Source organism: Salvelinus namaycush, chromosome 9, assembly GCF_016432855.1.
Source record: "Salvelinus namaycush isolate Seneca chromosome 9, SaNama_1.0, whole genome shotgun sequence".
NCBI lineage: Eukaryota > Metazoa > Chordata > Actinopteri > Salmoniformes > Salmonidae > Salvelinus > Salvelinus namaycush.
Window position 1 is genome coordinate 7,199,374 of NC_052315.1, and position 16,048 is coordinate 7,215,421.

The following is a 16,048-nucleotide window of genomic DNA, read 5'->3' on the forward strand; positions in this document are numbered from 1 at the left end:
CATGTGTATGTGTGTGTGTGTGTGTCTCTTACCGTGCACCGAAATGGGAACCGCCTCTCAACAAACTTCCATGTTAGCAACACCGTCGTCTTGGTTACCCACTTCACCGTGAAGTTCTTTGGGACGTCTGTTGTGAGAGAGAACAGAAAGAAGAAGACAAAGGAACAAAACAAAAACAGAGAGGATGTGTTTAGTTTGGAGAGCTGGGGAAGTGAGGTGGGAGAGAGAGATTAGAAATAAAAGAGTAGGTTGTATTTGTTGTTTTCCTTCCTCTGGATTGGAGTATTGAGCGGGCCGTGAGCCGTGCTGTGATAGGCTGTGAAGGGGGCAACACTATTGGTTAGACACATAGCACGGGAGACCCATGGCGCACAGACGGACCCATGGGGCACGGACTTGCCCGCTGGCTGGCCACCAGGGCAGTGCCAACCCATCTCTGCCCACCACATCTTTCTACAAGACAATACCCCATCCCAGTGAAAACCAGGAGTCATTGACCCTCGTGGTTGTGGTGGAAACCGTCTCCTTGGCGCTCTGAGCCTGGGTTGGCACTGCCCACAACATGCTGCCCGGCGGGCACAAAGACAAACCCAAACACAGCATGCCCACAGTCATTAGCAGTGCATCAGGGGGACGCCATGCTGCACGCCCATCCCATAATGTGACAAGGGGAGGGAACAGAGTGGGGGAGGGACTCAAAACAAACTGAAAAACAAAGAAAATAAAGAACCAAAATCTTGCTCTTGCTAACCTAAATGGACTAAAAACAAAGTCTTTGAGTGACTTAAACACAGAGGTCCTGCTTCTTTTTTTGTTGTTGTGCAAACTAGGGGGTGTGTAAGTGTCAGGTTGCATTAGCTGTGTGAGTGTGCCTGGCTGCAAAGGGCAGCAAGGAGTCTGACAAGCTGTCTGACCGACTTGCACTTACCTTGAACGCAGCAGCTCCTCCCCTTTTTCAAACTGACTGACTGTAACTTACTGACTGGTTTTACCTTTGGGTTAGTGAAGTGAGTGTTCCCCGCAAACATTTTTAGGTTCTAGGATTTTTGTCGTGGAGAAGAAGTGAAGGTGATTGGAGGGGGAGTTGTTTTCATTTTTGTGTTGTCGCTTGTTGTTATTTTTGTTTGTTTTTCCCCCGGGTCGGGAGAGAAACAGGTAAGCCCTACCTGTCTCAAACGCCACTGTCCGATACTGGATCGGCGGGCTGTAGGGCCCTGGACCTACACTCGTGTGCGCGCGTATTTTCACGTCGTACGCCGAGTTGGGTTTGAGGCTGTTGAGGACGTAGGTGGACTGGCTTGCGGGCAGGCTGAGTTCCCGGGGCGCGCCCCCCAAGCCCGTCTCCTGGTATGCTAGCGTGTACTCTGTGATGTCCCCGTTGCGCTCTGCCAGCACCGGGGGCGACCATGACAACTCCACCGAGCAGCAGGTCACGTTGGAGGTTTCTCTGATTTGGGGGTACCCCTGGGGTGTGTGTTCGGGCACCTGCAGTTCGGCTGTCGCCTCCTCACCGAAGCCACCCCGACTCTTGGCCTGGACTTTGAAGAGGTAGGTGGCACCGCGGTGGACACTAGCCACCGTGTACTGCCTCTCCTGGGGGGTGAACTCCAGAGTAGCCAGGGGGGACACGTCCTTACGGCCAAACTGAAGCCGGTAACCCTGCAGCCCCATGCCAGGGATCATAACATCGGGTGCGTCCCAGCACACCACGGCCGACGTCTCTGAATCCTGAGCCACCGACAGAGAGGGTGGCCCAGGCACTGTGGAGAAGGCAAACAAACAAAACTTTTATTCATCTATATTTTTCTCTAAAAGGTTAAACAAGGTGTGTTTTTGAAGAGAGAGTGCGGTTTGTGGTTTGTACATCTAGGTATGTCAATAAGTAATAATAGACTGTGCTGGAACTGTACAGTGTTCTCTCCCTTTCCTATTGTGGAAAATATGAAGGCTGCTCGTATGCGTATGTTTTGTATAGGAAAAAAAAATATTTTCTTCACTATAGAGAGCCTTTTACTGGGGTGAACATTTGTTTTTAACAGACCTGGGCGAAAGGTTAGGCATCGACAGAGTCAGTATAAACTGAGACTACTAAAACCAATATTTTCAGTGACTGGGTCACACCTTCGACGGCATAATGTTGGACAAGCAGACCTACGATATCTTTCTGTCTTTTTATTTTGACTCAAGTCAATTCAGATGATTCAATTCCAGGTTCAAAGGTCAGAAAACACAATGACCTATTTCTCCTATTGATGAATTGATATTCAATTCATTTCGACATTGACTGAGTAGTGAGTACAAATGGGAATTGACAGCTACACTACAGTCAGTAACAGTAACACCGTAGTGAGTGTGTGAATTTCTGTAGACACAAATATGTGTGCACTCTAGTACAGACACGCTTAGACATTTCGTAGCACACACCTACCCCACTAGCTCACTACTAAACAACACCACTATTACAACAATACACTACTATACCACCTCACCGCTATACTACCTCACTACTATACCACTCCACTCCTATACTACTCCAATACCCCAATAATCCACTACTATACTACTCCAATACCCCACTACTCCACCACTGTACTATACTACTATACTACTCCGCCACTACACTACTATACTACTCCAATACCCCACTACTCCACCACTATACTATACTACTATACTACCCCACCACTACACTGCTATACCATTCCATTACTCCCCTATACCACTGCTATACTACTATACTACACTATACTAATGCACGACTGCACTGCTACATCACTATACTACCGCATTCCTCCACGACTATACTACCTCACTAATCCGCCATTATACTAGCTCACTGCTCCAATACTCTAAACACATTCTACTCCACTACATTACTACTCCACCACTATACTACTCCAATACTCCACTAATCCTCTACTATACTACTTCAATAACATACTATTATACTACTCCACTACTTTACTATTCCACGACTATACAACCCCACTAATCCACTACTCCACTACCCCACTAGTATACTACCCCACTACTCCACTGATTCCAAAACTCCACTACTATACTACTCCACTACTCTACGACCCCAATACCCCACTACTCCACTATTATACCACCCCACTAATCCACTACTATACTAATCCAATAACTCACTACTCCACTAGTATACTACTCCACTACTATACAACCCTCCTAATCCACTACCACACCACTCCACTACCCCACTACTATACTACTATACGATCCCAGTAATACACAACACCACCACTATACTACCACACGACCATACTAATCCACCACTATAATACCCCATTACTATACTAATCCACTACTACACTACTATACTACTCCACGTGTATACTACTCCACTACTATACTACTCCACCACTATACCACTCCACTACGGTACTGCTTTACTACAATACTACTACACTGGTATAATACTCCAATAATATACTACCGCAATAATACCCTGCTCCACTACTATACTTATCCACTACAACACTACCCCACTAATCCACTACTATAATACTCCACTGCTATACTACTATATTACGCCACTACTATACTATCCCACTCATCCACTACCCCACTACTATCCTACCCCACTACAAAACTAATACACTACTCTACTACCTCTCTAATATACTACTCCACTACCCCTCTACTATACTACCCCACTACTCCACTACTATACTATTCAACTACTCCACTACCCCTCTGCTATACTACCCCATTACTACACTACTATACTACCCCACTACCCCTCTACTATACTACCCCACTACTCCTCTACTATACTACCCCTCTATCCCACTACTCCACTTTTATACTACCTCACTACTCCTCTAATATATTTCCCCACTAATCCACTATTTTAATACCCAACTAGTATACTTCCCCACTATCCACTACCCCTCTACTATAACACTCCACCACCCCTCTACTCCACTACCACTGTACTCCACTACTATAATACTCCACTACCCTACTACTATACTACTCCACTACCCCACTACTCCACTAACCTACAACTATACTACTCTACTACTACTCCACTACTACTATACAACTCCACTACCCCACTAGTATACTACTCCACTACCCTACTACTAAACTACTCCACTACCATACTACTATACTACTCCGCTAACCTACTACTCCACTACCCCACTACTCAACTACTATAATTCTCCACTACCCTACTACTCCACTACTCCACTACCCTACTACTCCACTACTCCACTACCCTACTACTCCACTACCCTACTACTCCACTACCCTACTACTCCACTACCCCACTACTCCACTACTATAATTCTCCACTACCCTACTACTCCACTACCACACTACTCCAGTACCATACTACTCCACTACTCCACTACTCCACTACCCTACTACCCTACTACTCCACTACTCCACTACTCCACTACCCCACTACTCCACTACCCTACTATTCCACTACTCCACTGCCCCACTACTCCACTACTATAATTCTCCACTACTCCACTACTCCACTACTCCACTACTCCACTACGCCACTACTCCACTACTCCACTACTCCACTACTCCACTACGCCACTACTCCACTACTCCACTACGCCACTACTCCACTACTCCACTACGCCACTACTCCACTACTCCACTACTCCACTACTCCACTACGCCACTACTCCACTACTCCACTACTCCACTACTCCACTACTCCACTACTATAATTCTCCACTACCCTACTACTCCACTACTCCACTACCCCACTACTCCACTACTATAATTCTCCACTACTCCACTACTCCACTACTCCACTACCCCACTACCCTACTACTCCACTACTCCACTACTCCACTACCCCACTACTCCACTACCCTACTATTCCACTACCCTACTATTCCACTACCCTACTACTCCACTACTCCACTGCCCCACTACTCCACTACTATAATTCTCCACTACCCTACTACTCCACTACTCCACTACTACACTACCACTCCACTACCCCTCTCCCCGATATACCCCATCCCCTTTGTACCCTCTTGTTCCTCCACTCGTATTCTTTATGTACCTTTTGAATAGGCCTGTTGTGGGCAGGGGTTAATTAGTTGGAGCAGTAATAGAATAGCAGCAGCAGCCTCCAAACAGCAGTGAGATGAATGTGTTCATTAATCCCCGCTAACAAACTATAGCTCAGCCCTGCAACTAGCCTGTCTTGTTTAAACTTGTCTCTCCCTCCTCTCACATCTACTATTTAGAAAGCCCCAATGAGGACATCTGAGATAATAGCACTGAGGTGTGTGTTTACACGATAGGCCAGGGACTACTGTTAATGGAGAGGTAAGGGTCGGTGGGGTTAATTGACCAAGCTGATTGGGGAAACTGGAGGATGGAGAGAGGAAGAGGAGGAGGGAGGATGTGATAATGACAGTTCCCCGTGTTGAAGGTGACAGAGAACCTGGAACCTTCTGCCGCAAAGAGGGGACAGCGAGGGAGGAGTGGGGGATTGTGGACACCACTCAGCCTCCCTCAATCACTCCCCGTGGAGCTGGAGGCACAATTCACATCAGGACCAGCTTTAACTGCCGCTGTTGATACACAGTTGGCTTAATTGAGACCTCTCTCTCTCTCTCTCTCTCTCTCTCTCTCTCTCTCTCTCTCTCTCTCTCTCTCTCTCTCTCTCTCTCTCTCTCTCTCTCTCTCTCTCTCTCTCTCTCTCTCTCTCTCTCTCTCTCTCTCTCTCTCTCTCTCTCTCTCTCTCTCTCTCTCTCTCTCTCTCTCTCTCTCTCTCTCTCTCTCTCTCTCTCTCTCTCTCTCTCTGGAATAAATGGAACGGCGTCATTGTAATGACTGGAATGGAATTAATGAAAAGGCATCAAACATATGGGAACCACATGTTTGATGTGTTTGATACCTTTTCATTAATTCCATTCCAGTCATTACAATGAGCCCGTCCTCGTATAGCTCCTCCCAAACCAGCCTCCACTGATGTACGAGTTTCTATAATAGTGTGTCTGTGTATAACACTGTGCGTGTGTCTGTGAGCCAAACAATATTTAAAAAAAAATAATACATTCAACCATCTAAGCCATTAACCTGCGGTTACAATTTCCAGGAAGATATATCAGGGGTTGTGGGTCCACCTCACTCTACTGTACTTGCCTGCGGGGCGCCGTCTAAGGCACTCCATAAATGCTTGGCTGCATTTTTGCACGCAATTGATATCGGTGGCAATGGGGGCATGAGCGGACCAGCGGAAGAGGGCAAACATAATTGAAAATGCCTCCCCACATATACCTAATTTAGCTGTGGTGATGAATAATCGCCTCGGCCACGCTGAGAGATGCACAGCTATTTTGACAGCAAAGGTCTTTCGTAATCCATTGCCAACTCATATTTATATTCCACTATCACAGGTGCAATGATGTCCAGGGTTCATTGTTTGCAGTAACTTCTTTGTTGTCGTAATATCCCAAACGGACTTGGTAGTTTCACCATTAAGGATACCAGCTTTAACTTAACACCTATTTTAAAGGACTATTTCTATATCTTATAAAAATACAGAAGAAATCAGGACAGTTGAAGGAAAGTCATAAATATGCTACAAGCTTATTTGCCCCGCCAGCCACCAGCGCTACGTAACCAAACAGGAGAAGGGATAGCCAGGGGGTCTGTGGAGGCTGGTGGTGTCCAGACGGTTTCTTCCCAGAGTATTCCGGGGTATTCTCAGAGTATTCTCGGCTTCTCTATACAGCGCCAACATGGCAGAATGGGGAAAGGGTGGGAAGATGCAGAGGAGGAGGGGGAAAGACGGAGGGATGAGGACTAATGAGAATTTCTGACAATTAGAGCGGGAGGGGAATTGGACCTTGGTGGCCTTGGAATGTTAATGGAGTTAATGGACTGTCCTTCTGTATTTTTGACAGTGTAGTATGGATTACAGTCTTAATGTCAGTGTTAGGAATAGTTAGTTGTTCTTAATAGCTAGGGATTGGAATATTCTTAAGTCGGTTGTACGTAAGAGCTTGCTTTAAACATTTTATTTTTTATTTTTATCAATCACATATCACACTTCACCATTAATTTCAAACCAATTGGATGTAAATGTCTGGTCCTTTCTTTCAAAGTAATTAACCTCACGTTCGACCATGAACGTTCTTAAGAGGCTGAAAGCGATTTGAATATGCATGGCGAAGTCCCACAACACCAAGTTCTAGGAATCAAACTGTTATTACTTAGTAAAATAATGAACACATTGAAACACAACGGAAGCTAAATAACGCACCAAGACTGAAGACTGCGTCAAACCTAGACTCCAACACCTACAGCAAAAGTAGCCGGCTGCACTTTGAGTTGGATGAAAAATATTCTATCCTCGATTTTCACAATGTTTTAGGTTGAGGCATTATCTATTGAACAAAGACTTAAGAGTTTGACAAAGCCATACTTCCAACAACTTGGAATTTCTTTATTTTGCTGTCTTAAGAGTCTGGTTGCCTTTCTGAAAGATAAAAAAAAACATGTGTGTGTGTGTGTGTGTGTGTGTGTGTGTGTGTGTGTGTGTGTGTGTGTACTCTCGAAAGGGCCCTCCTTCCCGTCTGTGCCTTTGCCTTATCAATAGCACAAGGCAAGGGCTTAACTTGTCTGAAAGCACAATGTCTCCCTGAAATGGGCCTGGGAGAACCATGGCAACCGTCTGGGCCACGATTTGACTGAGCCCCATGGCAGAACTGGAAGCTGGTAGCTCCACTGTCACATGAAAGGGGAGTTGGAAGTATTTTTTTACCTCCGAAGGGGCTGAGGCTTCTCTTCGTCCCTTTTTGTCTGCCTCACGCTCATTTATTTATTTTGGTCTCTTTTCCGCATTTCAGTAATGAAAAGCGAAAGGGGGATTGGATTTAAGGGAGGGATGGATGGTGTGAGAGAGACTGCCGTATCAGTCAGCGCAGGCCGACAAGGGAGGGAGGAGAGAAGTGACAGTACCAGGGCCCTTTGTCGCCCGTCATACTGTCTGATACCGGTGATAGGCACACCTGTCAAGATCACGACCTGTCAAAAGAGGTGTGTGTGTGTGAGTCTTCTTTCTAGTTTGTTTTTATTGGATGTTTGAAGGCCCCGAAGCAGACTAGCGTGGATGCATACACAAAAGAGCCTCATATCTTAGCCCTGACGGCCCCGTATTTGCTCAAAGAGTGCTTTCACGGCTCTCTAGTCTTGCAGGTATAGGCCGTGTTCACGGTAGCTAAGCTTTCGGATTCTTATGAGGCTCAAGTGACCTGGTTAACGCTGGCTTGGAGACTGGTGTTTAAGAGAGAGGAAAAGAGGGAGAAAGAGAGACTCTGAAGTCTGAGTGTAGCATTATAAAGAGAGAAAGAGAGTTTCTGATGTCTGAATAAGGCCTCCAGCAGTAATCCACAAGCCTCGGGCCTGGATGGCAACGGAAGAACCAAATCTGCCAAAAATGATGTTTACTACTATCTCCTGTCATCCACCATTCCGTCTGTGGATAGTTTGCTGAACATTTATAGATTATCTTCAGTGCCCTATCCAATTCCAAACATCCAAACTTCCTCTCCAGCGGCATCACAACAACAAACAGGTCGAATCGAAATAGGATGGTCTCTGTCTTTCAAAAGAGAGCGGGAGGGGAAGTTTTAATAATTTTAATTTTAATAAACCCACAACCGTTTCATCAATAAATATTTCATTGGTAGAATTCTTTCCAATATAGGCAAGGTAACAATTTACTTAAAGCCTGCAGTTGTAATGTATTATGATGCGGTACTAATGCATTGTAATACTTGTCATAATACATTGTAATGAGCTGCAATAAAATGAAAGACTGACCTGCTCCTTTGGTTACCACCAGTTTGGGTTTGCTGCGTGCCCCGTCTCCCTTCGTGGTGTACGCAGCTACTGTGATGGAGTAGGTGGTGTCCGACTGTAGCCCTCCGATGACCATTTCCTGTAGGAAACAGGAAGTAGACAAAATGTATCAGAACACCGGTCAAAACATGTGACCATCATCACCTCCGCAGCCAACCACCTTCTCTTACCATTTATTGTGTCCTGCTGCTTTTGACCTCTGGATAAAATATTTAACCTCTAAGGTGGATGCAATGCTTCGCTGTCCTCCATTGTTTTCAGGCTGAATTCTAGTGGCCAGACAAACTTTATCAAACATCATACCGCTCCCTAAAACTCTCCAAGATAAGTATAAAGAGGAGGGGGAAATGGATATACATTGTCTGAGGCATTAGCCAAGCTACACTCACAAAACAACTTAAATGAATAATCAATGTATGCATGCATTCTGGCTGGCTGACTGGTCAGTGCAGTTTTCGGGTCAGCCATTATTTTGTCTGGTTCTCTTGAGAGAGGAGGCTTTGATCAATGCTGATAAATCTTTCAGTAGAGGTGCCTGGCTAGCTAAATGAATGCAGGAGGTTTTTCAGACTGGTTGGCTGGGAGATGGAGAGGTCAGCAGAGGAAAAGGGGGGACATACCGTATCTTCTGTTTTCACAGCGAAGATGGCGGCATCCATATCATATATACCATGCAAGTGCAATAACACTGTGAATTAAATAAAAGGGGGTGGCAATCATTGAGATTTCACACTCAATCTAGGCGCCATGACAACACCATGACAACACGACACACCATGACAACACAACATGACACACCACACACCATGACAACACGACACAACACCATTACAACACGGCACAACACCATGACAACACGACACAACACCATCACAACACACACTATCACAACACAACATAACAACACAACATGACACAACACCATGACAACACAACACAACATGACACACCACACACCATGACAACACAACACCATTACAATACGGCACAACACCATGACAACACAACACCATGACAACACGACACCATCACAACCCGACACACACTATCACAACACAACATAACACCATGACAACACAACATGACACAAAGTAGCACATAGTAGCATGATTAAGCAGTCCAGTCACAGGGAGAAGCAGCAGACAGATATTACATCACCCACCTTCTCATCATCCACACAGCTAATTAGCCTTTCTATCTAGGACAGGGGTGTCAAACTCATATTGCTCAGTTGGCCACATTCGGTCTTCACTGAGATCTGGAGGGCCACATTCGGTCTTCACTGAGATCTGGAGGGCCGCACTAAAAATGTATTATTTCCTCACCGTCAAAATTAACAAAGAAATTGTCTTTTATACAAGCCCTTTGGGATTTTCAATGCTCCCTGACTGTCTGACTTTCGTTTCGATGTTAGTTAGCTGGGCAGAGTGAAAAGACTATAAATTTGACAACAATTCAAGGTCAAACGGGACACATATGCTCAAAATTTGGAATTTCAATTGATTACTATAGCTTTCCCTTGGGCCAATCAGTGTCATTTTCTAAATGCTGGATCTCTATAGCAACATGCATCATTCACCCAAGTTTCGTAAAAATTGGGCCAGAGGTGTCTGTGACTAACTACTGTCCGAATGGACGGAGACAGATCCATAGTCCCTGCTCCGATTTCATCACGGGGGACAATCATTTGTTTTTTCTCAGACCCCTGGCAGGCCATATGTTTGACACCCCTGCTCTAGGACATCAATACTGGAGATGGGTAGGGCTAACTTGAGAGCCTGTTCATAACATACAGTGCTAGGGCATTAGTGATAAAGCACCATACTATCAAAGCTCTATTGAATAGGCTGATGTAAACCCTGTCTTTCTTATATATGTGAAAAGAGCTAGGGTGATGCAATACACAGTGCTTTTTACCCCCCCCCCCCCCCCCCCCCCACTACACCATAGCACTCTGGCGACTCCATATATATACTCACATATTCGGCTGTATCGTCCGTTTCCCACTACCCCCCCCATATAGAGGAGAGTGCAGGAGAGAAAGAGAAAGATTTTTTAAAAGAGAGAGAGAGAGAGAGAGAGAGAGAGAGAGAGAGAGAGAGAGGGAGGAAGAGAAACTCAAGAGAAGGGAGGTGCGAGAGGGGCAGCGTGTTGAGAGGAGGTAGAGAAGAGGGTGAGAGCACAGAAGCAGGGTGTTGTGTACGTGCCAGGCCAGAGAGGGCAAGAGGAAAGCTAGTCTGTGTCAGTGAGTGCAACTGAGGCAAGGGGAAGAGGTGTGAACTGAAGTCTATGGGGGCTGTCTGTTTATATTTTTTTAGGAGGTTACTGTGTCTATTTTTATAACAGTGCATTACTTGGGGGCCTCCCGAGTGGCGCATCAGTCTAAGGCACTGCATCGCAGTGCTAGCTGCGTCACTACAGATCCGGGTGACCCATGAGGTGGCGCACAATTGGCCCAGCGTCGTCCAGGTTAGGGAAAGGTTTGCCCGGCTCGGGATGTCCTTGTCCCATCTCGCTCTAGCAAATCCTGTGGCGGGCCGGGCGCAGTGCATGTTGACACGGTCGCCAGGTGTACGGTGTTTACTCTTACACATTGGTGTGGCTGGCTTCTGGGTTAAGATGAGCATTGTGTCAAGAAGCAGTGCAGCTTGGCGGGGTTGTATTTTGGAGAAAGCACAGCTCTCGACCTTCGCCTCTCCCGAGTCCGCACGTAAATTTAAACCTTTATTTATAGAGCTTATTCTCATTGAGATGCAATCTCTTTTAAAAGAGTGAAATAAAAGACCACACACACAGCACATCAGAGACCTGTTAAAGAAGAAACCACACACATACAGCACATCAGAGACCTGTGAAAGAAGAGACCACACACACACAGCACATCAGAGACCTGTAAAAGAAGAGACCACACACACACATCACAGAGACCTGTGAAAGAAGAGACCACACACACACAGCGCATTAGAGACCTGTGAAAGAAGAGACCTGTAAAGGTAGAGACCACACACACACAGCACATCAGAGACCTGTTAAATAAGAGACCACGAACACATCAGAGACCTGTGAAAAAAAAGACCACACACACAGCACATCAGAGACCTGTGAAAGAAGAGACCACACACACACAGCACATCAGAGACCTTATAAAGAAGAAACCACACACACACAGCGCATTAGAGACATGTGAAAGAAGAGACCACACACACATCAGAGACCTGTGAAAGAAGAGACCACACACACATCACATCAGAGACCTGTGAAAGAAGAGACCACACACACATCACATCAGAGACCTGTGAAAGAAGAGACCACACACACACAGCGCATTAGAGACCTGTAAAAGAAGAGACCACACACACACACAGCGCATTAGAGACATGTGAAAGAAGAGACCACACACACACAGCACATCAGAGACCTGTAAAAGTAGAGACCACACACACACAGCACATCAGAGACCTGTTAAATAAGAGACCACAAACACACACAGCGCATTAGAGACATGTGAAAGAAGAGACCACGCACACGGCACATCAGAGACCTGTGAAAGAAGAGACCACACACACACACACATCACATCAGAGACCTGTGAAAGAAGAGACCACACACACACACAGCGCATTAGAGACCTGTTAAAGAAAAGACCACACACATCAGAGACCTGTGAAAGAAGAGACCACACACACATCACATCAGAGACCTGTAAAAGAAGAGACCACACACACATCACATCAGAGACCTGTGAAAGAAGAGACCACACACACACAGCGCATTAGAGACCTGTAAAAGAAGAGACCACACACACACAGCGCATCAGAGACCTGTTAAATAAGAGACCACACACACAGACAGCACATCATGAATGTTCCTTTGTGGAATAGATACGTCAATAGACTTCTGTTCTGGGGATAAATATTTAGTGTGTTTATAATTTTGTTTTGGTTGTCCTAGCGGTGTACTTTACAGTAGAATAACACAGCCCACTGAAACAACTTTCTCTGCATTTTCTCCACTGTTTTGTTGACAGACGCTTTGTGAAAACCTACCATTGTGCCAGCTTACATTATAATTCTAGCTTTCAGACCATTTCCTCTGAAATCCTTTCATGCCAATTTTGAATACTATAATCAGCCATTTTGTGCCGAGTTGCTGTGCTCGATAAGAGCTGTGCTATCACACTTTTCAAGAACCACTGATGTTCTCTTTAAGGGGGGTCTACACAGCCCTGACAAAAAGACTGATGTTCTCTTTAAGGGGGGTCTACATAGCCCTGACAAAAATACTGATGTTCTCTTTAAGGGGGGTCTACACAGCCCTGACAAAAATACTGATGTTCTCTTTAAGGGAGGTCTACATAGCCATGACAAAAAGACTGATGTTCTCTTTAAGGGGGGTCTACACAGCCCTGACAAAAATACTGATGTTCTCTTTAAGGGGGGTCTACACAGCCCTGACAAAAATACTGATGTTCTCTTTAAGGGAGGTCTACATAGCCCTGACAAAAAGACTGATGTTCTCTTTAAGGGGGATCTACACAGCCCTGACAAAAAGACTGATGTTCTCTTTAAGGGAGGTCTACACAGCCCTGACAAAAATACTGATGTTCTCTTTAACACTCTAGAGTCTATGCCCTGTCTAAGCCCTGTTTGATTTTGAATTTTGAGACCACTTATGGTATAAAAAAACATCTACACAATTTTTTTTAATGAAACATTGAATTTGGCATTACTGCTATTAGTCAATAGAAACCCAATGAATAACAGATTCACTACATGGAACAACAGATAGTAAAACAAAAAAATCTAAAGGATATGCCAAGAGTGTGCTGTCATCAAGGCAAAGTGTGACTACTTTGAAGAATCTCAAATAAATGTTGCGTTGTTTAACACTTTTGTGGTTACTAAATGATTCCATATGTGTTATTTCATTGTTTTGATGTCGTCACTATTATTCTACAATGTAGAAAAAAGTAAAAATATCAAACAACTGTAGAATGAGTAGGTGTGTCCTAAATATATCTATATTTATTTTATATATATATATATATATATATATATATATATATATATATATATATATATATATATATATATATATATATATATATACATATATACATATATACACTACCATTCAAAAGTTTGGGGTCACTTAGAAATGTCTTTGATTTTGAAATAAAAGCTAATTTTTTGTCCATTAAATTAACACCAAATTCATCAGAAATACAGTGTAGACATTGTTAATGTTGTAAATGACTATTGTCGCTGGAAACAGCTGATTTTTTATGGAATATCTACATAGGCGTACAGAGGCCCATTATCAGCAACCATCATTCCTGTGTTGCAATGGCACGTTGCGTTAGCTCATCCAAGTTTATAATTTTAAAAGGCTAATTGATCATTAGAAAACCCTTTTGCACTTATGTTAGCACAGCTGAAAACTGTTGTGCTAATTAAAGAAGCAATAAAACTGGCTTTCTTTAGACTAGTTGAGTATCTGGAGCATCAGCATTTGTGGGTTCGATTACAGGCTCAAAATGGCCAGAAACTAAGAACTTTCTTCTGAAACTCATCAGTCTATTCTTGTTCTGAGAAATGAAGGCTATTCCATGCGAGAAATTACCAAGAAACTGAAGATCTTGTACAACGCTGTGTACTACTCCCTTCACAGAACAGCGCAAACTGTCTCTAACCAGAATAGAAAGAGGAGTCGGAGGCCCCGGTGCACAACTGAGCAAGAAAACAAGTACATTAGAGTGTCTAGTTTGAGAAAGACACCTCACAAGTCCTCAACTGGCAGCTTCATGAAATAGTACCCGCAAAACACCAGTCTCTACGTCAACAGTGAAGAGGCGAATCCGGGATGCTGGCCTTCTAAACAGCTACAATAGTCATTTACTACATTAACAATCTCTACACTGTATTTCTGATAAATTTTATGTTGTTTTAACAGACCAAAAATGTGCTTTTCTTTCAAAAACAAGGACATTTCTAAGTGGCCCAAACTTTTGATTGGTAGTGTATATATATTTGTATATATATTTTTTTCATGTATTTATCCCCTTATTTTAGGCACTAAACTACAGAATCTCCATATATACACTTCCATAAATGTTTTCAACTGGGGTACTGGGGAACTTCAGAAGAAACTTGTGAGACTTGTGGACATCCTAGAGCAAAACAACGTGTTCGTGAGTGTCTCACCTTTCTGCAGATGGGTCATATTCGTGTGTAGCCCACACTGTTCGGTCGGTACACACAGAAGTTGGCAAAAGAGGCTCTACCTACTTTAGACGTGTCCCTTGAGATACACCATTGTGTTTGTGAGAGGCTCATCTTTCCATAGAGGGGTCATAATAGTTTGTAGGCCAAACCGTTCGGACGTTTTTTTTTATTAATGTTAATTAGATTTCCGCGGGGCCGTGGAGTGATGTTCTCTTTAAGGGGGTCTAATCTCTCATGGACAGATTCTCGTGGACAGAGGAAACGGCGTGAATCTGTCAAGGCCCACGTAGAATTATGTGATTACGAGCAGCAGTAGTTCCTAGTTTTGAGTCTTCGTTTTTGATTATTTGGACAGATCAGGATTGGGCGAAGGCGGTGCTTAAACTGGTGTGGTGATTTTCAGGCCTTTGTGCGGATGATGAACGGTTTCCACTAGATTCCACAGCCACAGAGTCAAAACAGGTTTTATCGTAAAAATATATGATTTTTTTTGTTGCTTTTTGGCCATGATAAATTAGGGAGGGGTTTGGCCGAGAGTTTCCGTTTGCGAGGGAGGAGACATCGCTTCCTTTCTTTGCACAAAGGTAATGACAATCCTCCCAGAAGTTGTTAACGGCAATCCCCCCAGAAAGTACAACAGAAAATGACAAACTTTCGTGACAGAATTTGACACCTGGGTAATTGAGATTAAGGGGGGTCTATACAGCACTGATAAAAGGAGGGGAAGTGAAATAAAACAGGTGCGATAATTTTTTTTGTGGGCAGAGGAGAGTAATATTGCTGAAACATGAAATTAAAAACTAAGGAGACTAAAGAGAAACCTGAGGAAAGAGCAGCCATATTGTACACATTTTAGCACATATTGTACACATTTTAGCACATATTGTACACATTTTAGCACATATTGTAAAAGTAATGTGTAGCATTTACCACAGAACGCTCTATTACTG

General features: G+C 44.1%; 1 protein-coding gene across 1 annotated transcript in view; it reads right to left on the reverse strand.

Annotated features, from left to right (window-relative positions):
* The window catches only part of ptprsa (protein tyrosine phosphatase receptor type Sa), a 341,321-nt gene that overhangs the window by 115,834 nt on the left and 209,439 nt on the right, over window positions 1-16,048 (reverse strand). Inside the window, exons 16-19 of the mRNA XM_039000968.1 lie at window positions 10,854-10,880; window positions 8,836-8,953; window positions 1,167-1,760; window positions 33-127 (exon numbers count right to left, since the gene is read on the reverse strand). Coding sequence (XP_038856896.1) covers window positions 33-127; window positions 1,167-1,760; window positions 8,836-8,953; window positions 10,854-10,880 — 834 coding nt within the window. The remainder of the gene's footprint in view (window positions 1-32; window positions 128-1,166; window positions 1,761-8,835; window positions 8,954-10,853; window positions 10,881-16,048) is intronic.